Source organism: Poecilia formosa, unplaced genomic scaffold (assembly GCF_000485575.1).
Source record: "Poecilia formosa unplaced genomic scaffold, Poecilia_formosa-5.1.2 Scaffold209, whole genome shotgun sequence".
NCBI classification, from domain to species: domain Eukaryota; kingdom Metazoa; phylum Chordata; class Actinopteri; order Cyprinodontiformes; family Poeciliidae; genus Poecilia; species Poecilia formosa.
In genome coordinates, this window is record NW_006800148.1 from 688,198 (window position 1) to 711,552 (window position 23,355).

General features: G+C 40.5%; 2 protein-coding genes across 4 annotated transcripts in view; one reads left to right on the top strand and one right to left on the bottom strand.

Annotated features, from left to right (window-relative positions):
• The window catches only part of siah1 (siah E3 ubiquitin protein ligase 1), a 28,387-nt gene extending 10,094 nt beyond the window's left edge, over nucleotides 1-18,293 (top strand). Inside the window, exons 1-5 of one of the 2 annotated variants that reach the window (XM_016679385.1) lie at nucleotides 1,838-2,671; nucleotides 8,435-8,491; nucleotides 14,646-14,827; nucleotides 15,862-16,158; nucleotides 16,859-18,293. In XM_016679385.1, coding sequence (XP_016534871.1) covers nucleotides 2,560-2,671; nucleotides 8,435-8,491; nucleotides 14,646-14,827; nucleotides 15,862-16,158; nucleotides 16,859-17,230 — 1,020 coding nt within the window. In that variant the 5' untranslated portion in view covers nucleotides 1,838-2,559 and the 3' untranslated portion in view covers nucleotides 17,231-18,293. Of the gene's footprint in view, nucleotides 1-1,837; nucleotides 2,672-8,434; nucleotides 8,492-14,645; nucleotides 14,828-15,861; nucleotides 16,159-16,858 lie in introns of those variants that run through there. The other variant, XM_007567531.2, reaches the window with a different exon arrangement.
• Nucleotides 18,294-19,612: 1,319 nt separating this feature from the next.
• The window catches only part of lonp2 (lon peptidase 2, peroxisomal), a 25,365-nt gene continuing 21,622 nt past the window's right edge, over nucleotides 19,613-23,355 (bottom strand). The window contains exons 12-17 of one of the 2 annotated variants that reach the window (XM_007567533.2): nucleotides 22,871-22,997; nucleotides 22,418-22,551; nucleotides 21,853-21,938; nucleotides 21,461-21,668; nucleotides 20,770-20,960; nucleotides 19,613-20,309 (exon numbers count right to left, since the gene is read on the bottom strand). In XM_007567533.2, coding sequence (XP_007567595.1) covers nucleotides 20,079-20,309; nucleotides 20,770-20,960; nucleotides 21,461-21,668; nucleotides 21,853-21,938; nucleotides 22,418-22,551; nucleotides 22,871-22,997 — 977 coding nt within the window. In that variant the 3' untranslated portion in view covers nucleotides 19,613-20,078. Of the gene's footprint in view, nucleotides 20,961-21,460; nucleotides 21,669-21,852; nucleotides 21,939-22,417; nucleotides 22,552-22,870; nucleotides 22,998-23,355 lie in introns of both variants that reach the window. The other variant, XM_007567532.2, reaches the window with a different exon arrangement.

Genomic DNA, 23,355 nt, shown 5'->3' on the forward strand with positions numbered 1-23,355 from the left:
GTTTTCATTAGAGTGACAGATTAAAGATGCTTAAAATGTAAATGACCCGTCTTCGTCCCCTCTTCCTCTTTGTAAACTTCCTGGCTGGAGGTGATGAAGTGTTTGGGTCGCTGCTGATGAACTGCCGCCTGGTCCAGATGGCTCATTGTTGTTTCCCCTCGGCCTGCCCCTTTAATGATGCACTTCGGGCAGGGGCCAGTTTCACCGCGGCTGCTGCTTTACAGCTCAAAGTTGGCATGTGGGACGCAGCGGGGTCTCTTTGTGTCCATGTTTTTCTGCTGCTGTCTGGTACATAATATGACCAGCTGTAGTGGAACGGGTTGCTGAACAAATCCTGCAGCTCGGATCGAAATTATGACGACTTAACGCCAGGGCTGGGCAGTATGGCTTAAAAATAAAATCCATTTTTTATTTTATTTTTTTTGTGTGTCATACCAGATGAAATTTTTTGATTTTTATATTTTTTCCAAAAAAGGAAATTACAAATGAGCAAAATTATTTTCAAAAATTGTCTTTTCTTTCCATCATCCCTTCTGTGAGTCAAATTACAGAAAAATATAATTCTTGTTAAATTTCTGTTAAAGGGGCAGTAACATGTGAAATCACTTTATGTTATTCCCTCATCAAAAACCTGCCTGGAGTGTTGCTTTGATTCTTTCCTGCATGTTTGAAAAAAAAATCTCTCAATCTCCATGGCAACCATTCAGCTGTGCAAAACGCCTGGTTGGACGTAGCCCCGCCTTCAGGACAAAGCTCCTCCTCCAAGCTGCCGCCTCACAGAGCAGCCCTTCCCTTGCCACTCCCTCTCTCGGCTCCTTCAGACTAGCCAGCAGCAATTAGCAAACACCTGGTCGAACTTGATCAGCTGAGTTTATTAAATGAGGTACTTCTCAGTGAAATGCTGGTAAAAAAGAAAAGAAAAGATGTTTAAGGGTTAATAGAGGAGCCATGTTGCAATGACTTCCAGAAGTTTGAGTTTCTTAAAGAGACAAAGGCCCAATTTCAAGTCAAATTTCTTTTTAGTCATAATTACTACAGCATGTTTTATAACAATTGAAGCTAACAGTTAACTTGATTATGCTATAAAAAGACACTGTGGCTGGAAACACATAATACTGCCTCTTTAATTGCAAAATAGTTTCCTAGTAGTTTTGGTTTAATTACTGCTCTTGGTGTGTTTTTCAGCATATATTTTGTCTGCATTCCTCAGTTAACAATTAATAATTACTAAATAGTTGACACTTATTTCAATAATTGTTTCATTAATCATTTCAGCCCTACATCAAAATCCTGGCCGTGTAAATTAAAGGAGAGATTTCTCTCTATTTAAAACTATCTTTGAGAAAATAATGGAGATTTTTTTTCTGCCTTCTTCTTAGTCTGGAGCCGATTGTGGTTTGTTTCATTTTAGTTTGCTGGTTCTGGTTGACTTGGTTCAGTTCTGTGCACAGGAATGAGCTTGTGTTGAAATTCCCAGAAAGTATCATGTGCAAATGCCTTTTAGCAAAATCCCAAAGGAGTTTATTTTTTGTTTTGTTTTGTTTTTTAGTTGCTGTGAGAATACCTCATTTTCGATCTGAGCCAGTTACCGTGGCAAAAGCCAGAAAGAGAAGCGATCTGGACAGAAGGGAAAAGCAGGGAGAAAGTGAAGCATGGTGTCAGGGAGGGCAGCTGGTGGTAGAGCCTGCAGCGAGACGAAGACTGAAATCTGACACTTGCACAACCAGCATTGGGCGAAGGGAGGGGGGACAGAGAGGGAGAAAGTCGAGAAAGGGGAAAATATGCAGGATTTAAGCTGACATAACCGTGGAAGGAAGTGCTCAGGAAGGAGAGGAGGGGGAGCCGATAAGACGCGGAGCAGGAATCAGTTGGAGGTTTGGAGTCGTGTCTGTTCGGGTGACGAGTTGTAAACGGAGGGACAGGATGCCAGTGAGCATGCTCCGTTCGGACTGACATTGGATGCCAGCTTACTTTAGCTCTCACACACAAGCAGGCAGCTGCAGGGGCACCTAACTCACCGCAGGGGACAAAAAGATCAGCGCCGGGATAAAAGCCAGGAATCTTCTCCTGACTTTTCCTTCTTTCTCTCAAACCAGGATTGTTTCACTCTGTTGTTTTGTGTTATTTTTTGGAAGATTAAAAATCTGTGGAATAGTTCCTGAGGAGAAGACGGTGGAAGTTGGACACGGATAATTGCCGTAATGAGTTGTCTGTTGGAAGTTTTCAAATCTGTGACTTTGTGTCAAAGTCCTTTAGCTCCACTCATCAGCTGCTGTTTCCAGAAACGATCCAGTCAACACAGAGGATCTTTGTAACTTTTTATTTTGATTTTCTTCTCCCTCCCTTGGTGTTTTTTGTATTTCTCTGGCTGCTACGGATCCCGTTTCCGTTGCATGGACACCGTCTTTGTTTTACTCCAACATTCCCTGGACCGTCGCAAGCTTCCTATACTGGGGAGTGGGAGGAAGAAATATGAGCCAGTGTTTGGGGCAGCAGCGGCAGTGTGTAATGGTTTCTGTGAAAAAGGCCAGAGTAATGTGGCACAGGGGGGCTGCATGAATGTCTGTGGTGAAACCCAAGCCAGCAAGCGTCGCTCTGCATTCTCCACCCTGGAATTCCTTCTGCAGACTCTTCCCATGCGTAGCCGCGAGGAACGTCCACTCCGCTAAAGGTGAACGAGCGTGAAAACGCCGGCGCGTGCGTGCGCGTTTCGCCGAGCGAGCCGCCGTGTTTTCGCAGCTGTGCAGCTTGAGGTGGGGTGCAGAGCGGCGATTTCCTGCTCCCTGTGTTTGTGACGGCTTCATGAATTCGGACTGTGTGCAGAGAGCTGGGATGTGTTCTGGCTGTGGGTGAGAACAGAGGGCCCTTTAAGCGGCGTACATTATGTTTCTGTGTGCGCGCGAACGCAGTCTGATGTTTGGGAGAAAGTGGGCCACGAGTTCGGAACAAAGAACGACATGTTTGTGTCCAACTCCCCCCTCCATCCAGCTCAGTCCATCTTCTGCCTTCATCCATTCTGCTGTCATAATAAACAGTAATTGCACCAACTTTTATCATTTTTAGCAAAAACGGCATAATTCAAATTCAAAAATACTTTATTGATACCAAAAGGGAAATTAAATGTTGTAACTCGCATCAATTCAAAGTCTTCAGAGTTATTATAGACATTGATAACTGTTGGCAGGAAAGAGCTCCTCTAGCAGTCCATATTACAGTGGATTTGTTGAAACATCTGACTGAAGACACTCTGACAGTCTCATGAAGAGGATGATCAGGGTTGTTCATAATTTTCTTGATTTTTGTGAAGAATCCTCTTGCATGATCATCTCCAGAGGTTTCACATTCAGTCAGATACCAACATCATCAGATATTTCAGCACCACATGGAGGATGATTGACAGCGCTAAGGCCCTCCTCCTGGCTGTGATTGGCTGTTTCAAGCACTGGGAGAAGGAAGAAAAGCTCAATGTTTCCAGATTATCTGTCACGACAAATGTGTGAAAAACAATATATTTTTAAGTAAAGTTACATACCGCAGTTTTAATATGGTTCCCACAGTCTGGAAAAGTCTGAAATGGGCTTTTATTCTTGTGCAGTTTCTAATATTTCTGATAGCAATTTAATTTAAATTAAAAAAATCCCAAAATTAAATCTTCAGATACAGATAATTCAGTTAATTTATAAAATTTATTTATTGCCCAGCCTTAATAATGCCTATTTTTTTATTTTTTTTTATTGAATCAACATGATTCATCTTATAATTGGCACATCGCACATATTTAAAAACATTTATCCACTCTGGAGTAACCGAAGAACAACTGGAACTACTTTTAGATTAAGGTTTCAATAAAATCGCATATCATGTGATGGAGGTAATTTAGGTAAACATTGATATCAGTTCCAATAGATCTATTATCTTTAATAATATGACAATATCTGAATTACTCTACAAAATTAATAGTGAAGTCAGTAGCCAGCCGGATAAAAAAGAATAACCTAATAGTGTGTCTTTCCTGTAGCCTTGGTTGAAGGAAGAACCTTGGATCGAGTGGTTCAAGCTTCATCGCAGTGTAAACAAGAGCCTGCTCCATTCAAATGAAGGTTCAGTTTATGTTTCTTTGGTGATTTTGCATCATATTTTCATTGACCAAATGGTCAGCAGGGCAGTTTGGTTTGGGACGACTTTCTGATCAACCTGTAAGCTTTTCTTAAGTTTTTAAACGCTTGCAATGCATTCAAAACTTGTGGATTAACTACATTTGTTCATGTTCAAATGTGTAGCGTATTTAATGTTTCTTTAACACAAACACTTGCCGCCATGTCCTTTTCTTCTGACCAGAGGAGGGATGGGATCACTCCCGCTTGGCCTGTGAAAACGTGTGCAAACATTAGAAATGAAAACATCTGTATTTGTATTAATTCTGAAGTAAATTAGTGTATTTAATGAGTTAATATTTTTTCTACTGATTAAATCTATTTTTTAATATTACCTAAATTCATGATGCTTCAGTTATTTAATCACTGTTGTAATTCAGCCACTTTTTCTTTGGCTGATTAGCAGGACAAAGAAAATCAGAGTAAAACTTAACCAAACTTCAGCACATTTTTCTTTTGTGCTTATTGTTTGTTACACTTAATCACTAAAGTAAAATGAAGTTTACACATATTGGGGGTTTGAATTTAGACGGGGTAAATAAATTTAAATATGCAAGTTGGACTTTAAAGATAAATTTCTGTCTGTTATAAAGAGTAAAGGGCTGGGTGGTGCTTCACTGCTCATTAGCTTTTTTTAAATTTATTTTTAAATTTTGCTGAGATTACTATGATGAAGTATTGGGCCCATGCTAGAAAAAATGTAAAATTAAATTATAAGAATATAGTTGCAGAATTATGAGAATAAGGTAATGAAATTATGACTTTATCCTCTTAATATTATTTCACCGACTTTATTCTCAAAATATTGTGACCTTATGACATTTTAGTGTTTAATGTCACTAAAAATGATTATAGTATTATTATTGCGATATTATGACTTTATTCTTGTCATTTTATTTTATTTTTAATTAATATACCCCCAATTCTCTGTTGTAGATTATGAAATCAAGTTTAAATTTTCCCTGAGAGGCAGCGGAGCTACTAAATTACTTTGCTTTGCGGTTTAAAAGTTGCAACGTTTCAACTTTCCACTGGTTCTGGTCTTGTTTGTGTCGGATACTGATGCCAAGTTCAGGATTCAGTCCTGCAGGGCGAAGCTGTTTGGAAAACAAACATCTGTCCACCTGAGCTTTTTCCTGTTTGCTTCAGAAACAAAATGAAACGTGGTGATGGGGAAACTGGTGGCCTCTGTGTTGACAGTTCACACATAATGACATTTTAGATCAGTTTGAAGTCTTTCATCACGTCAGTAATCTGTAGAAAACAGAAACTACGTCTCAGGTGTTGGAGCACAATGGCTTGTTTTCTGAACTGTGGGAGATATAATCCAGAAAGAATATAAAAAATTGGAGCAATGTCTGATATCAATAAAAAAACAATTGGAGATTCAAGAAAACGCCACATTTGTGTTTGCGTGTTTATGGGGAAGCAGAGATTTACAGTCCCACTTATAAAAACGGTCTGAAACAAAGAACGCGCCAAAATATCCATGTACTTGTTTTGAATAACGTTGATTATTCACAATGTTTTTATTACTTTATTTGAGAGAAGGTCAACCTATATATCCATCCATACAAATAAACCTCTTTGTGCCAATAGGAAGTTATTTTGAAGCAATCCGATTGGCTGAGACAGGTTTTGTCTTTGCGCTACACTGCCCCCTATGGGTTGGGCATGTTTAAAAGGACAACATGTTGAATTTTGCAGGTTCATGAGGATAAACAATTTTCTGATATTGATTGCGTGTTTACCATATATTTTTTGTAAACAATATGATGGGGATATTTGTTTTTTATAAATATCCGGCTAACAGAAATGTGTCTAAATGTTTTGTTAGTCACATTTCTAGTTTCTTTTGCTGTTTTTGTTCTGTCTGGATTTTCTTGGGTGATAAAGACGTTATACATGCTCCCTCCCAGAGGAGTTCTTATTATGTTAACAAACCGCTCTTTGGTCTAACTGGGCTCCAAAGAGAATCAGAATATTCTGATCCTGACTGCAGGGATCCCAGTTTCAGGATAAGACGGTGGCTGTATTTGCACTATTAAATATGAATGAGCAGCAGCAGCAGCCAGCTCAGCAGGACCAGTGATTATGCAGTCGCTCTGCGATACGCGCTACATTAGCAGCAGGTAAAAGCCCTAAATGCATTTATTGAGCGTTCTTCAGTCTGCTTAAATGGGCCGAATGGACAGGTTCTTCCTGATACCAGTCTGCCTGTGGGCACGGTGGAGACAGCAGCCATAAAACACAAACTGATTCCACCTGAGAGGAAGACGCTGGTCCTCAATGGACTTCCCCTCAGCAGCCCAGAAACGGCTCTGCTGCTTAATATCTGGTCCTGCCACTGTTAATTTATCAACTATTATTTGTATTAATCAAAACAATAATGTGTATAAAATATATACACATTTTATTTTCCTATAAATGTGTATATATTTTATATTTGTCGCATGAAGCAGAAATGTAAACAAGTANTTCTCAAAATATTGTGACCGTATGACATTATAGTGTTTAATGTCACTAAAAATGATTATAGTATTATTATTGCGATATTATGACTTTATTCTTGTCATTTTATTTTATTTTTAATTAATATACCCCCAATTCTCTGTTGTAGATTATGAAATCAAGTTTAAATTTTCCCTGAGAGGCAGCGGAGCTACTAAATTACTTTGCTTTGCGGTTTAAAAGTTGCAACGTTTCAACTTTCCACTGGTTCTGGTCTTGTTTGTGTCGGATACTGATGCCAAGTTCAGGATTCAGTCCTGCAGGGCGAAGCTGTTTGGAAAACAAACATCTGTCCACCTGAGCTTTTTCCTGTTTGCTTCAGAAACAAAATGAAACGTGGTGATGGGGAAACTGGTGGCCTCTGTGTTGACAGTTCACACATAATGACATTTTAGATCAGTTTGAAGTCTTTCATCACGTCAGTAATCTGTAGAAAACAGAAACTACGTCTCAGGTGTTGGAGCACAATGGCTTGTTTTCTGAACTGTGGGAGATATAATCCAGAAAGAATATAAAAAATTGGAGCAATGTCTGATATCAATAAAAAAACAATTGGAGATTCAAGAAAACGCCACATTTGTGTTTGCGTGTGTTTATGGGGAAGCAGAGATTTACAGTCCCACTTATAAAAACGGTCTGAAACAAAGAACGTGCCAAAATATCCATGAACTTGTTTTGAATAACGTTGATTATTCACAATGTTTTTATTACTTTATTTGAGAGAAGGTCAACCTATATATCCATCCATACAAATAAACCTCTTTGTGCCAATAGGAAGTTATTTTGAAGCAATCCGATTGGCTGAGACAGGTTTTATCTTTGCGCTACACTGCCCCCTATGGGTTGGGCATGTTTAAAAGGACAACATGTTGAATTTTGCAGGTTTATGAGGATAAACAATTTTCTGATATTGATTGCGTGTTTACCATATATTTTTTGTAAACAATATGATGGGGATATTTGTTTTTTATAAATATCCGGCTAACAGAAATGTGTCTAAATGTTTTGTTAGTCACATTTCTAGTTTCTTTTGCTGTTTTTGTTCTGTCTGGATTTTCTTGGGTGATAAAGACGTTATACATGCTCCCTCCCAGAGGAGTTCTTATTATGTTAACAAACCGCTCTTTGGTCTAACTGGGCTCCAAAGAGAATCAGAATATTCTGATCCTGACTGCAGGGATCCCAGTTTCAGGATAAGACGGTGGCTGTATTTGCACTATTAAATATGAATGAGCAGCAGCAGCAGCCAGCTCAGCAGGACCAGTGATTATGCAGTCGCTCTGCGATACGCGCTACATTAGCAGCAGGTAAAAGCCCTAAATGCATTTATTGAGCATTCTTCAGTCTGCTTAAATGGGCCGAATGGACAGGTTCTTCCTGATACCAGTCTGCCTGTGGGCACGGTGGAGACAGCAGCCATAAAACACAAACTGATCCCACCTGAGAGGAGGACGCTGGTCCTCAATGGACTTCCCCTCAGCAGCCCAGAAACGGCTCTGCTGCTTAATATCTGGTCCTGCCACTGTTAATTTATCAACTATTATTTGTATTAATCAAAACAGCCAATTTTTTTTTATAAAATGTGTATATATTTTATATTTGTCGCATGAAGCAGAAATGTAAACAAGTACTTAAGACGCATTAAAGTAGGAAATTACCCATGGGCATAAAGTGGCAAAAAATATGCACAGGCATTTCGTTACTGAAATGCCTGTTTAATTGTTTAGTTATCAGTTTTTTGACCTTTTTATTTACTTTTGTCTTTTCAGAGGTCCCCACATTTCAAGATCAGAAGAAAGCCGCCTTTGGAAATCTTATGGACGAAGGTGAGTGCAGGCAAACAGAAAAGCTGAATCATCACCGCTGTTTATGTTTGGAGACATAAATCTGTTCTGTTTCTTGACACTGAGCTGGATATTTTCATCACTCTCTCTATAGAGCTGCCCTGATATGAAAATCATGGGCGATAGTTACAGATGATATATTTTAATTGTGTTCCAAAACATGGATTCACATAAGAATCCTGATTCTCACTTGCTACAATGCAGAGCTGATGTAAAGTGTCCCAAAGTCAATTTAAAGAAATAAAACGGATCCACTGTCTGTTTTCCTCCATTTTGTTACTGATGTTCTAGTTTGCAGCCGGTACTGAAACGTACGCATGTGTGGAAAGCACCAAAACAGAGGAAACTAGAAAAATGAAAGAGAGATTCAGCCGACTCTGGCTTCGTTAAGGAAAACATTTGGATTTATTTTGGTTCATCTTTTGGTTCCAATTCTTCACTAAATAACTGCAACGATTGTCTGATCGTTAAAAACCTTTTAGACGTAAACGGCAGCGCCGTCGTCCGTGGAGGAGGAGGAAGTCTCTGTGATCGCTTCGTTAAAGCAAAACAAAGCCATGGAGTAATTCCATCTTGGCATGGAATAATATTTAAAATTTAATAAATGTGAAAAAATAAATATTTTTATTAGAGCCAGTCAAACAAATTGCAGTGTTCAATTCTTATTATACATATACACTAAAAATAATCTTGACAAAATAGTCCATCAAAAAAATACAGTGCACCAGTTTCAGCCCCTTTTGTTGCTTTTTTAGCAAAAGAAGAAAAAGTTAAATGAAAAATAAAACTAGAGAACAAACTCAACCCCCTTCAAATGTCAGCTCACCAAATTCAACCAAAAAAAGAAAACAACACATCATACATTTACACTCATCCTCCCAATTACACCTTCAGTTGGGCAAAAAACCTCCAAGTTTGGAAAGGAGGAAATAAAACATTGCCGCTTTTTGTAAAATCTTTGTGCACATCCTCGTAAAGTGTATTTAATTTTCTCAAGCTTTAAAAAAGCATAATGTCTTTAATGCACAGGGATATTTCATCAGACTTCCAGTGTGACAATAAAAGACCATCTAACAATTAAAGATGTAAAAGCAATAATGTCCTTTAGAGCCGAAATGACCAAATATAGCAAATGGACAAAGTTGCAAATTCACTTTGAGAACAGAAGAAATAACTTAGAAGCAACTTAAACCAAAAATGATGTAATTTAGGACAGAAAAAGAACAAGGCCAAGATGACACGGCGCCAAAAGGAAAAGTGAAAGTCTGCGTTTGCCACTTGCAAAACAAACTGGAGTAGATCATAAGGAGCCTTTTCACACAGATTAAAGCTGAAATCACCATGAATGTCCGATACTGATGTCACTGCAGATATGTTGTGCTCAATATTGCAGTTGCCAACGCACCGGCTAATGACTATTTAGGTGTGAAATATTAAGAAGGATATTATTCCAAATGCCATTTAATAATACTTTAATTGGTGGGTTGATTGGCGGCTGATGTTTAGACGTAACACCTGAGATTATAAACCCCAAAGACAGTGGTGTGGCGTTGTGTAAAAGTAAAGAGTCAGGAAAATGTGGATTTATGTTTTGAGTCCAGTTTTCTGCGTGTTTTAACGTTACAAACCAACGAGAAGCTGGTGCTTTTTGGAGTCCACACTGCGAGGAGAGTTGCCCAGGAGCTGCGGAAATGTAAACCGTGAGTGGAGAAGCCTCCCTGCCAACAACAAAAGAAGCTGCAGCCTGCGCTGCTTTAATCTCGGCACCTTGCTGGCACCACATGTGCCGGCTCAAACTGCCATGCTATGTTTATCCGCCTGATGGACACGTAGCGGCTTGTCGCCGTCCGACGTGCAGAGAAGCAGCTTTTAAAGCTTCTGGGATCTGAAATGTTGAAATAATTATTCCAGATATGTCGTAAGCTTTTATTTGTGTCCTCAAAGCCCATCAGTCTGGTAGGCCTGTCGCAATAAGCATTGAATCAGTTAGTTGTTTGATAAATTAAAACAAGCTCCATAATTTCCACAGGCATATATTATCATTTTTCTCTGTTTCTACCAAAACTGGATGATAAAAGTCTTCAGTCTGGTGATTTGGTCTCAACTAAGCCTGTTTTTGAAGGAAAATTTTGTTTATACAGACTTTATAATTAATTTTTATTTATTTTGTTAATTTATTTAGGATATTTGAAAGTTCCAGTGTTAAATGTTGATTATAATTTAAAGTTTATTGATCTTTGAGAATGTGTTCCTGCATTATTATTGTGTCATTACCACCATATTACCTGAAAATGGTCTCAAAACAACAATATTATCGTTTATCGGAATAACTAATATATCGTGCAGCAGAACTGATCATGACCAGCCCAAACCTGAGTAGAACCACTGTTCTGGTTTTAGGGGGAAAAGCCACAATAGTTTAATCTTCACAGTTAAAATAATCTCTGATCTTTGAGCCACTTTGTCATTTTGGTGGTTAGACAGAAACATGCAGAGAAATCTACAGACCGCCTCCAGTCTGATCCTGGATCAGTGGAGGAAGTCTGCAGTACCTGTTTGCTCATTGTTTAAGTACGATGCATTCAGGCTCTCTGTGCCTGTTAAACACTTGGTAAATATTGGTGCTTATTGCAGCAAAAACGTCTTAAGAGCCAAAAAGGTGGTAAAATCAAAACAAACTACAACTACAAAGCGTTGCTGCTACTTATTGCCTATCATGGTAAGTAGTTAATTGCATGATAAATTAAATGAGCTGGATAATTTCTGTTGTGGTTTAATATTTTTTGAAGAGTAATCTTGTTCACATTGTTCATGATCAGTTTTATTTATGGTTTTGGTTGTGTGTGGTTTATTTTCTGTTATTGTTTTTAGTTTAATTTTGTCTTCTGAACAAACTTCTTGTTGGTCTTTGAGGAAGTGAATTTACACTATTATGCCATAATTATTGTATTAGTCGAAAATGGTGTCAAAACGTCAATATTATCTCATTCGTTTGAGGGACGGCGTATTGTCCTATATGACAGGCCTACGGTTTACATAGGAAAAGTCATATTACATCATCATCGTCATCATTTCCACATATCGTTTACGGTCCTAATCCCAGTTTGGAGGAAACGACTCCTGAAGCTTCCCGACTCTCCTGTGTCCTGAAATCACCAGGACACAGGAGGGAATTGTTCTTCTCTGCCACTAATCCTCTCAGCATGACGTTCCTGAAGCTCTCAGCTGTTATTTCTGCAGTTTCCTTCACGAGAACTGGTTCTAATTAATACACCAATACCGATAACTGATATTTACCAATATTATATATATATTTATATCCCCCCACTGTTTCAACAGCATGAACAAACGACTGCGCCGCTGTCGTTGCTTCTCTGCTTCGGTTAAAGACTAACCCTGCTCTGCAGGCGGTGCGGTTGCTTTGGCACAGAAAGGAGCAAATCTGTGATTAACTTGATGAATAAAATCTTCTTAAACATTCATTTAGGTACAAGACAAATTATTTTTTTCTTTTCTGTTTTCATTGATTACACGGGACTAAAACCAGCAAGCGCTGCCCAAGTTTTGTTGCCAAACAAAATGACAATTAAACCTGACAAATATTTTTTTAAATATTTACCTTTGATTTAATACAGCAACTCTGCAACAACCCGTTTATATTCTGGATCTCCAATAATTCCAATAAGAAAAAATAAAGCTCTCTCAACTTAACAGTTTTGGACAAAGTTTGGACACAGAAATGTATATAATATCTGTTATTGGCCATAACAGCAGCAGTAATATTGGTTATTGATATCGGCCTAAATTTTCATGGCTGCATCCTTAGAGCTAACGGTTGCTAAGGCAACAGTTCCAGCTCATCTGCCTGACTCTGTGTAAATAAAGACAAAATAAAATATTTTCCTGATCAGTTTCTGCCAAAATCCCAGAAAGATTGTCTTTTTACTAAGTAACTTTATAATCTTTTGGATGATTAAAATACTGTCAGCACAGAGACCGGAGCTGAAAACTACCTAGATTTATGCAATTATCTTTACTTGAGTAACTTTTTTTTGAAAAAGTGCTTTTAGGAGTTTTACTTGAGTAATTGTATTATAAAAGTATCTCTACTCGTGAGTAAAATGTCTGTATTTTCTACCCACTGAATGAAAATCAAACATGTTTTAACCAAAAATCCACCAGACACAGAAACAAACCTGCGGTTTCTGATAAAAGTTTCATAAGTTTTTTTTATTAAAAGAAAATGATTTTGAAAATTTTCTTTTGCCTGATTTTCATCCTTAAAATATCAAAATTTCCACCTAAGTTTATATTTTGGTAAATGATTAATAGTTTGATTACTTACTCAGTAGTTGAGTAGACGTTTATAAAATATTCTTTTACTTGAATAATTTCTTTTACAACTGCTTTTTACTTTTGCTTTAGTAAAACTTGTTGAAGTATTTCTGCTCTTACTTGAATAGATTTGTGTTACTCTGCCTGCGTCTGGCTGCTTGCGTCTCCGTTGCAGACTTTGTGCACACAGGCCTCTGAATGTCCTGAACTAATTTGGTCTGTGCTGCTGTTAGCATGTTAAGAGCGGCTAATAATAGCCGCTAAGCCTGCGGCTCCGCCATGGCAGATGTTTAGAGGCATTTTCTGCCTCTGCAGCTGCTAACAACCTGCACATCTGCAGCTACCAGCTGCTTGTGTTCTGCTGCTCATTGTCGTCACTGTTTGTTGTTGTAGAATTATGTCAAAAGTTTCTAAATTACAACAAAAAAAGAATATTTCTTAATTCTTATGTTTTTATAAATCCTGCAGCTCCTGCTGACCAAAGATCAGAGCTCAGAAGCTGCTGTTGTTGGCTAATACGTGTGCAGAATTAAATATTTAACAGCTTTCCTTAGCTGCTGTGTACATATTGTTCCCACCTGAATCTCTTCTCCTCCCACGCACGATGCCATCACTTCTCCACTGTCTGACTCCTGCACATCATTAGGGCTGGAAACCAGAACGGAGCGCGTCAGGTGGTAAAATGGGTGGGAAAGCCGATCTCCCTCCCATTTTACAGCTTGGAGATGTTTTTTTGTCTAAACCGTCCAAACTCGTCAGGTTTTTATTCTGCTTCTGATTCATTTTATAAGTTGGAGCTGAGAATGATGATTATCCAAGCCGAGTGTTGTTGTCGTCATCCATCATTAGCATGAAAAGCTAGCAGCTACATTTCATTTGTGGCTTTCAAACACAAAGCAATGTGATCAGCAGCAGTTATTTCACAAACCGTGTAAATAGTTTACACCTGCAGCTCTTATTATATGATATGTTCTGATGTTTAAGGATAATTCTTTGTTTTTCTGACACTAACTCATGGCAAAATAATAGATAATAAAATGAATGACACAAAAAATTATTAAATTATAATAGATAACAAAAATAATAGAAATCCAAAAATATTTTTATTGATGTTTTATTTATATTTCTCTTATTTTTTATTTTTTTTTATCTTCTGTGTTCTTATTTTTTTAGGTGCTATTTTTATTTCACTAGTTTAATTATTTATTACTGTTTATTACTCCTCTACCCAAATGGAAATAACAATTTTAAACAATAAGAATAAGTTTAAGATAAAAATAATTAGAAATTCAAATAAAATTTTAGTATTATTTTTGCCACTGGTTTTTTTTAATTTTTATTTTATGTATTTTTTCAGTTTTTATTATGGTTTTATTATAATTGTTTATGGCATCCAAATGGTAATAATTAAATACATTTTAAACAATAAGAATTGTCCTATAAAATATGAGGCATAATTGAGGAGACCTCATTTTTTTATATTGATATTTAACGCATTTTATGGTTAAACTGAACTTTTAAACTAAGAATATAATTTGGAGTGGGAACAATAAAGAGCTTAATTTTGTAACCTTATTTCTAACTTGTCTTTCTTTTATAGTTGTATTGTTTTAATATTGAATAGACAAAGAAAGGAAATCCTACTTGATGCACGCACCCATTTGTTGTTGTTTTTCTCTCTGTGCCGTGGAGTTGCAATAAAAAACCTGCTGTGTGGTTTCAGTCACCACCTGAATCTGCTTTTATTTAAAGGTCAGCTGCAGGATGTAAAGGTTTCCTCTGCTCTCTGTGTCATCGTCAGAAATGAGTCGCCAGACCGCCACCGCGCTGCCCACAGGAACCTCCAAGTGCCCCCCGTCTCAGCGCGTGCCCACTCTGTCAGGCACCACCGCCTCCAACAGCGACCTGGCCAGCCTGTTCGAGTGTCCTGTCTGCTTCGACTATGTGCTGCCCCCCATCCTGCAGTGTCAGTCCGGACACCTGGTACGTCCCCCCGCTCAGGTTTAAAAAACTAAAAGCACCAAAAATGNGGCCAGCCTGTTCGAGTGTCCCGTCTGCTTCGACTATGTGCTGCCCCCCATCCTGCAGTGTCAGTCCGGACACCTGGTACGTCCCCCAGCTCAGGTTTAAAAAACTAAAAGCACCAAAAATGTACAAGCATGTATAAGCAATAAATCAATTAATCAAATTAGGGGTGCACCGATTATTAGTGCCAATTTCCTTAATTTTGTGAGATTGGTGATTGGCTTATTTTTACATGTGAAGCCGATCTTATCCACCGATGTTATCAACCTCAGCAAAGGTCTAAAAATCAACCACTGTGCTTTTCTTTTCTCCTGTGAGAGACGTTTTACTGACGAACCGGCCGACCAGCTCATGTTGCACATTGACAGTTAACAGTAGTCGCCACATTGTGGCCAATTCAGCAACTTTCTTCACACATTGAGCAACTTTTCAGACAAAAAACTGGTATCGGCCAAAATCGGTAAGTTAGGCCTTTTGAAAGATCGGTAAAACTGCAATCGGTGCACCTGTAAATCAAATGATAAATTAAAATGACCTAGAGGATTTCCAGCCAAACAACAACTGTTGGAGAGATGCTACAATTTGATTTCATATTTTACAACCGTCCTAGCTGCCACCTTTGCCTGTTTTCTCTGTCTAAGCTGAATGGTTAATATTTGTTGAAATATTAACCATTTGCTTACAGAGACTTCATAATTTACTTGAATTATTGTCGTTTTGTTTTTTATTTTGGATATTTAAAATGTTTTCCAGTTCCAGTGTTGAATATTCTTTAGAAATTAAAGGGCTTTTGCATTAATATGCCTTTTATCGTTGAAAATTGTCTCAAAATGATAATATTATTGTTTATTGTAATAATTTGTGGGATAATTTATCGTCCAGCTAAATTTATTCCGCCTATAATCAGAGAACATCTCATTTTAACCTCGGCTCCGACCGACTGGGGTCCGTTTGTTTCTCTGACTGAAAATATCGTCCTGTACTTTCTCCAGGTGTGTTCCAACTGCCGGCCCAAGCTCACCTGCTGTCCCACCTGCAGGGGCCCGCTGGGCTCCATCAGGAACCTGGCCATGGAGAAGGTGGCCAACTCCGTCCTGTTCCCCTGCAAGTACGCGTCGTCGGGCTGCGAGGTCACGCTGCCACACACCGACAAGACGGAGCACGAGGAGCTGTGCGAGTTCCGGCCGTACTCCTGCCCCTGTCCCGGCGCCTCCTGCAAGTGGCAGGGGTCGCTGGACGCCGTCATGCCGCACCTGATGCATCAGCACAAGTCCATCACCACACTGCAGGTCAGAACCACACCACTGAAACTAAACTAAACGATTCGTACCTGCTAAACTCTTCCACATTTTGACATAGCTTCGAGTTTTTGTGTAAGATCAGCAAAAAGTCTCACCTGAGTGAAGTCATGATGCTGCCACCACCGTGTTTCACCATAACGAGGGTGTATCTGGTATTTTCAGCCACACAGTCTGCAGGTCAGCTGGAATGTTTGGTTTCAAATGTTTGAGTTTTATGTCAGATTAGAGAGCTTTCAACGAGCTGGACGTAAGGAACCAATCAGAACAGAGAGCCTTTAACGAACTGAATGTCAGGAACCAATTGGAGGAGAGAACCTTTAACGAGCTGAATGTTTAGGAACCATTGGGCAAGACTTTCCTTTTTGAAAAAACAATGTTGTAATTCTTTCCTCTCCTGACCTGAAAATATAGTTTTTATATTTTTTCTCTCTAAATACTTTGAGATTTTGAATGTCGAGTTGAATTTATGTTATAAACTTCTTCTGAATAGTTTATTTTGAATAAAATCTGAGGCGGCAGGATGTTTTCTGGATGTTTTATCTCACACCAACAGTTCAGAGCGCCCTCTGCTGGACCACAGGATAAACTACCTGGAATAGATGAAACACAGTGAAGCAGCAGCAGGACTGAGCTGACTGTGTGGCGTTGACGTTCTGTGAGGATTCTGATGGTTCTCGTGTCGCTGCAGGGCGAGGACATCGTGTTCCTGGCGACGGACATCAACCTCCCGGGCGCGGTGGACTGGGTCATGATGCAGTCCTGCTTTGGCTTCCACTTCATGCTGGTCCTGGAGAAGCAGGAGAAGTACGATGGCCACCAGCAGTTCTTCGCCATCGTGCAGCTCATCGGGACGCGCAAGCAGGCAGAGAACTTCGCCTACCGGCTGGAGCTGAACGGCCACCGGCGCCGGCTCACCTGGGAGGCCACGCCCCGCTCCATCCACGAGGGCATCGCCACCGCCATCATGAACAGCGACTGCCTGGTGTTCGACACGTCGATCGCGCAGCTGTTCGCCGAGAACGGAAACCTGGGCATCAACGTCACCATCTCTATGTGCTGAGAACGTTCCGCAGGCGAGCGTCGGAGTGCAAGTTTGCCGGGGGGGTAACGGGGGCCCGATCAGTCAGGAGCCCGGGCCCCTCCCTCTCTCTGCTACACCCCTGAGACATGGAACTGGACTGTGTTCGGGCAGCGCAGACGGCCCAGGGGTGCTGGATGGATGGATGAGTGGATGGATGGATGCGTTTAAAAAACAAGGACGTAACTGTGTAGTGAGGACATCTTAAACACTCGTGGGAGACTCGTGCACGCGCATGTGTCATAAACCCGATTAAAGTGAGAAGGTGTTTCCGTTTTCTCTCTCTCTCGCTCTCTCTCTCTCTCTGTCCGTGTCTGTCTCAGATGTTCGTGTCGGGTCAGAAGCTAGCTTGCCAGCTAGCTTGTTTTTCTTCCTTTTATTTCCTCCCTCCATCTTTCCTAACCGACCGACCCGATTCCGACTACGGCAGCTGGAGCAGCCACCTTGTGTACGCAGACTGCTGCAGTTCCCGACCGGAACCGGGTCTCAGTCTAGATTACAGAAGATTCATCCAAGTTCAGGAGGTTTTGGACCGGATTGAGCTGAGGGGAAAGCTCTATTTCAGTTTGCGTTAGGATTTTATTTTAATGTTTTTAGTTTCCGAACTCCAACCCGCTCCTTTTTGTTTTTTTTAAACCTCCTGTGTCTAACACCCAACCTGGAACGAGAGGCACTTTCTACTGTTAAAAACATTGCTGTTATAAGTAAATAGAAGTATCATAATTCTCATTTTTTTGTATTGAATTTTAAGAATTAAAAAGGCAGTTGTAAAACTTGTGGCTAAATTTCAGTGTTCGTAGAAAAGAAGAAGAAAAAAAAGTTAGTTTTTTCTCCAGAGTTGGGCTGTTTTCATCTCTGTCCTCCTGTGTGTGAACTTCCTGTTTGTTTTCTTCTGTGGAGGGAAACCGTCAATCACACCTCCTCCCATCCTCCCATCCCTTCTCGTTTTTCTCGTGGAGTCTCGGTAATGTTGCTGCTCTTCCCCAGAAGCTCCATGACTTCTTTCTGTTTTCATTTGTCATTAAATAAATCTATCTTTTTCATATCTGCCGCTGCGGTTTTTCTCGTCTCTGAGGTTTATAGTTCTTTGTTTGGGTCAACTTGATACCAACTTAAACTCGCTGAAACTACATGGCTACAAAAAATAGGCCAGGTAATGAATCTATTTTATCAAATTTTTGAAGATTTAATTTTTTAAAAATCAGTCCTTTTTTTTTCTTCCTGAAATCATTTTTGTGTTTCACCAAAGCATTCGGAGTGATGCCAGAGCCGCCATCTTGTTTGACAACCTTTTCTCAGTACAACAGAATATTAGGACCAAGCTACATTTTTTATTTTTTAATTACTAAAATTAGTCACACTATTAGGAGAGTGAAGTAATAATTTGATGAGAACTCCATCTTATGAGGTCATACATTATCAGAAACACTTCCTGTTTTAGCATCAAATTATCAATATCAGAACTTCGAAACGATTGAAACTGATCTATTTGACATCACAATCTTGTTTTTATTCACTTCATTCAAATTTTATCTGTTTATTTTATATCTAATTTCTCTATATTTCATAATGGGAGTCACCCGTTGGGACACAACGGCGACTTAAGTTCAACGAAGAAACAACGGCCCCTAACAAAAGGTCATTTGTTCATTTAAAATTTGATCACATATATCCATTTAAATAAAACAAATCCCACTAATATGTTCCAAGACACAATTCAATATTTTGTCTTTAGATTCATTTTTTTCTTCTTCTTCTTTGGTTTCTGATAAATACCAAACATTTGAACTCGTTCTGACTGTTGAAACCTGCCAGAAAAAGAAGAAAAAAAACAAAACAACAAATCGATGGTTTCTGATATATTTATCTTAAATGCAGCTGAAATTCGCTCCGCTAACCAGAGGAGACAGATCAAATATTTAAACTATATTTTGATGACGTTTCAGCCCGGAAAACAAAAGTGAGCACCGCCCCCAAGTGGCCACAACACGCATAACAACCTACATTTACAAACCTCAAACCATTTTCAGGCAAACTTGGTGAAAACAAAGGTTAAAAATACTGACCCTGTCTAAAAATAAAACCGTTTATCTTAAATATTTTAAAACAAAAATCTAAAATTTGAGTTTTGAATCTATTTCCATGATTTTTCTAAAATGTTTCTGAGATTAATCTCAAAATCTGACTTTTTTCTTGCAATTTTCCAACTTTTCCAACTCAGAAATTTCCCTTTAATTGGGAACATTTCAGAAATTATCAATTTCTGAATTTTTAATGCCGCTGAAAAAAATTATAAAATAGCCCAATTATGTATGAATAAGTACATTTTAAAGTGGAAAAATAAAAAAAGGAACAATGATGCACTTTAGGACAACAAAAATATTTTATTTCCTCTTGAAGTAAAACAGGCATCAAGTAAAATTACTAAATCAGATGTTTTCTGAAATTTAAAATGAAACGATGTAAACGTAGTTCAGACTTAGTAAAATCTAATTGAAATACTAAATTACTTAGACGTCTTCAAGTGACTTTTACGAAGTTCCTAAATCAAAAGTTTTTCAGGAGTTCTCCAACACGACTTCTGCTAAACCATCCAAGAACCTTCACTAATTCAACATTTTGTTTATTGAAGGCTTAGAATTAGTCATTTAATTTTCACTTTAGTTCATTCCAGCTACTTTGTTATATTAATAAACTGAATTCATCAAAAATAAATCCAGATGTCTTCAGAAAGAACAGCAGCTTTGACTCAAAGATGCAGCTTCCAGTTATTTCACATCTATAAATCGATATGATTAGTTTCCAACATGGCCGCCTCTGCTGGTTTCCCTCACAGTTTGCTGCTGATCTGAGGGTGGGAACGCGTGCCGGCTTTCGCTGGGAACCCGCCGTCGAAGGAGGCATTCAGAACGTCGTCCAGGTTCCCGGCCATCACGAAGTCCAGGTCGGCCCGGACGTTGGCCGGCAGCTCCTCCAGGTCTTTCTCGTTCCGCTTTGGGAGGACGACCCGCTTCACGCCGGCTCGGTGCGCCGCCAACACCTTATCCTTGATCCCGCCCACCTGACGGAAAGGGAAAAAAAGACGATTTTCACAAAATAAACCCCAGACGGATTGTTTTAACGGCTGATCTGTTCTTTTTGGTAAAAGATTTTTACAACTTTGGATGAAAGAAGAGAAAAGAGGAGAAAAGATGAGTCAAAGCAGCAGGAGAGGAAACAGGAAGCAGCGAGGATGAAAAATCAGAGAGTAATTTATGACTCCATGTTCCTGCAGCCGTTCGCAGCCAGGAGACCAAAAGCAGCTCGAAGGAGCTTCCTGTGGGGGCAGAACCGCTGGCAGAACCGCTGCTCATCCAGTCTGGAGGAGACAGTCCTGAGACGATGGATGGATGGATGTGGGGATCAAACGGTTCGGATCTGAATCCAGGTCCGGATGTGGACAGGAAGTGAACCTTCTCCGTTTTGAAGCTCCGCCCTGCAGAGCTGCTGAACCAGGAAGTTGGACCCGACGTTGAGCTCACCGGCAGCACCAGGCCTCTCAGCGTGATCTCTCCGGTCATCGCCACGTCTGACCTCACCAGCCGGCCGCTGAACAGAGACGCCAGGCAGGTTACCATGGTGACGCCAGCAGAGGGGCCGTCCTTGGTGACGGCTCCGGCGGGGAAGTGCAGGTGAATGTCCGTCCCCTCCATCGGATCCGGACCGCCCACCACTAGGCAGACACACACACAGATCCAGTCACTGAGCGGCTCCGACGGGAAGCTTCACTCTGCAGTGCTGATTTTTCCCCCCGAATTTTAATTTTTTGTTTTTCCCTGAATTCCATTTTTTATTTTCTGAAATCTGATTTTTTTTTTTTTTTTTTGCTCACAACTCGAAGCTTTTTGTGGAGCATGGACTGAAACTTCTGCAGAGAAACCCGTTTGGATGGAAAGCCAAGAATGAAAATGGACGGATTTTGATCATAATTATGATTTTCAGACGTTGTTTACTTGTATCTTATTAGAAAAAAATATATTTACAAGTCATGAAACTACAATAATAATACATGTAATTTCATTTTTCTTATGACTTTATTCCCATATTTTGACTTTATTTTGGTAATTTAATTTTTATATATTTTATTTTTATTATTGTAACCCTGATACTCCATCATAGAATCGCTTCGTTCAGACTGCTGTCGGATTTCTGTGACCTTTGCCCTGGACTCACGGTTGGTGAGCTGGTAGGTCCTGGCGTTCGCTCGCAGCCAGCTGATGGCCAGATGGGCGGACTCCTTCATGACGTCGCCCAGCTGACCCGTCAGCGTCAGCTGACCTTCGCCCTCCATGCGGCTGGCCTCCACGAACATGATCTCCCCGCCGAGCGGCGTCCAGGCGAGACCCAGAGCCACGCCGGGCAGCGTGAGCCGCTCAGAGACCTGCGGACACACGGAGAGCCGAGGGAGGAAAGCTCAGGGGCCCGACGGGTTCCCGACGGGGTTCCCGAGGGGCCCGACGGGTTCCCGAGGGGTTCGTTCCCAAGGGGGCCCGACGGGTTCGTTCCCGAGTGGCCCGACGGGGTTCCCGAGGGGCCCGACGGGTTCCCGAGGCCGTCCTGCTTACCTCCATGTCGAACAGCGGCGGCCCCAGGATGTCCTTCAGGGCCACATGATCGATCACTATGGGCATCTCTGGAGGCGCCGCCTTATCTGACGAAAACACGACAAAACCTTGGAGATATAGATCTATATATATCTATACATAGATATATATTTACAGATATGGATGAATGGTAGGTAGAAAAAATGAACGGACAGATGGACGTATCGTCCGTCCATATGGACATTCAGTTGAATCACACCAGGAAGTTCACCTCTGAATGACTCAAAACAACCAAACAAATGTTTTGGAGTGGCCTAGTCAAAGTACAAACCTAAATCACAATGTGTGAACTCCCAATGGATTGGGTAAATGGAGTAACAACTTAAAAAGTAGATCCACACAGAATAGAATGTTATGTTTTGGACAAACTGTTCGCCAAAAGATCCATTTACTACGTAATCTCCCTTTAGGATCAATAAAGCATTTTTTGAATTTGAATGAAATGTTTAATATTGCAGCTCTACTGGGATGGAAACCGTCCAATGAGGCTGAATTAAATTAATTTAAACTACCAAAAGCGTCCAACCTTCCTGCTGCTGTTCCTGTCCAGAGGGCGTCGCCTCCTTCACTCTGTGACCTTCAGCGACCTTGACGGCCACGGCTCGACAGATGGCGCCGATCTTCCTCTCCAGGGAGCGCACGCCTGCCTCCCGGGTGTACCTGTCGGAGCGACGACAGGAAACGGACCTGCGTCAGCGCAACACACGGCGGCTACACCAGGTGACGCTGCTTGGGAAAACTACAGCAGCTTAGAAAATATTCAGCAGAAGAAGAAAAACTTAAAGGTGCCTCCAACCGAGACGGTTCTGTAGAACACAAAAAACAAAATCCTGTGGTTCTGATCGGGTTACAGTAAGTTAACACCAGATCATTCCGGTAGAACCTGGAATCACCCCACAGAGATACCAGGCTTTATCCCAGCACTTTGACCCTGAGGTCGGTGTCCGACCCAGGCCCGGTTCTGTTGGCCCGGCGGTACCTGCTGATGACGTTCTGGGTGGAGTCCTGAGGGAGGAGCAGCTGCTGAGGCGTCAGGCCGTGCTGCTCCAGCTGGTTTGGGATCAGGTGGCGGTGAGCGATCTCCAGCTTCTCCTCCTGCGTGTAACCTGGAGGCCGAGGCCGTAAAAACAAGATGGCCGACATCAAGGGAGGGAGGGCGGCCAACCAACATCCAGCATCCAACTGACATCCAACAAACATTCAACTGACATCCAACCAACATCCATCATCCAGCATCCAACTGACATCCAACAAACATTCAACATCCAGCTGACATCCAACCAACATCCAGCATCCAACTGACATCCAACAAACATTCAACATCCAGCTGACATCCAACCAACATCCAGCATCCAACTGACATCCAACAAACATTCAGCTAACATCCAACAAACATCCAGCTGACATCCAACCAACAGCCAGCATCCAACTGACATCCAACAAACATTCAGCTAACATCCAACA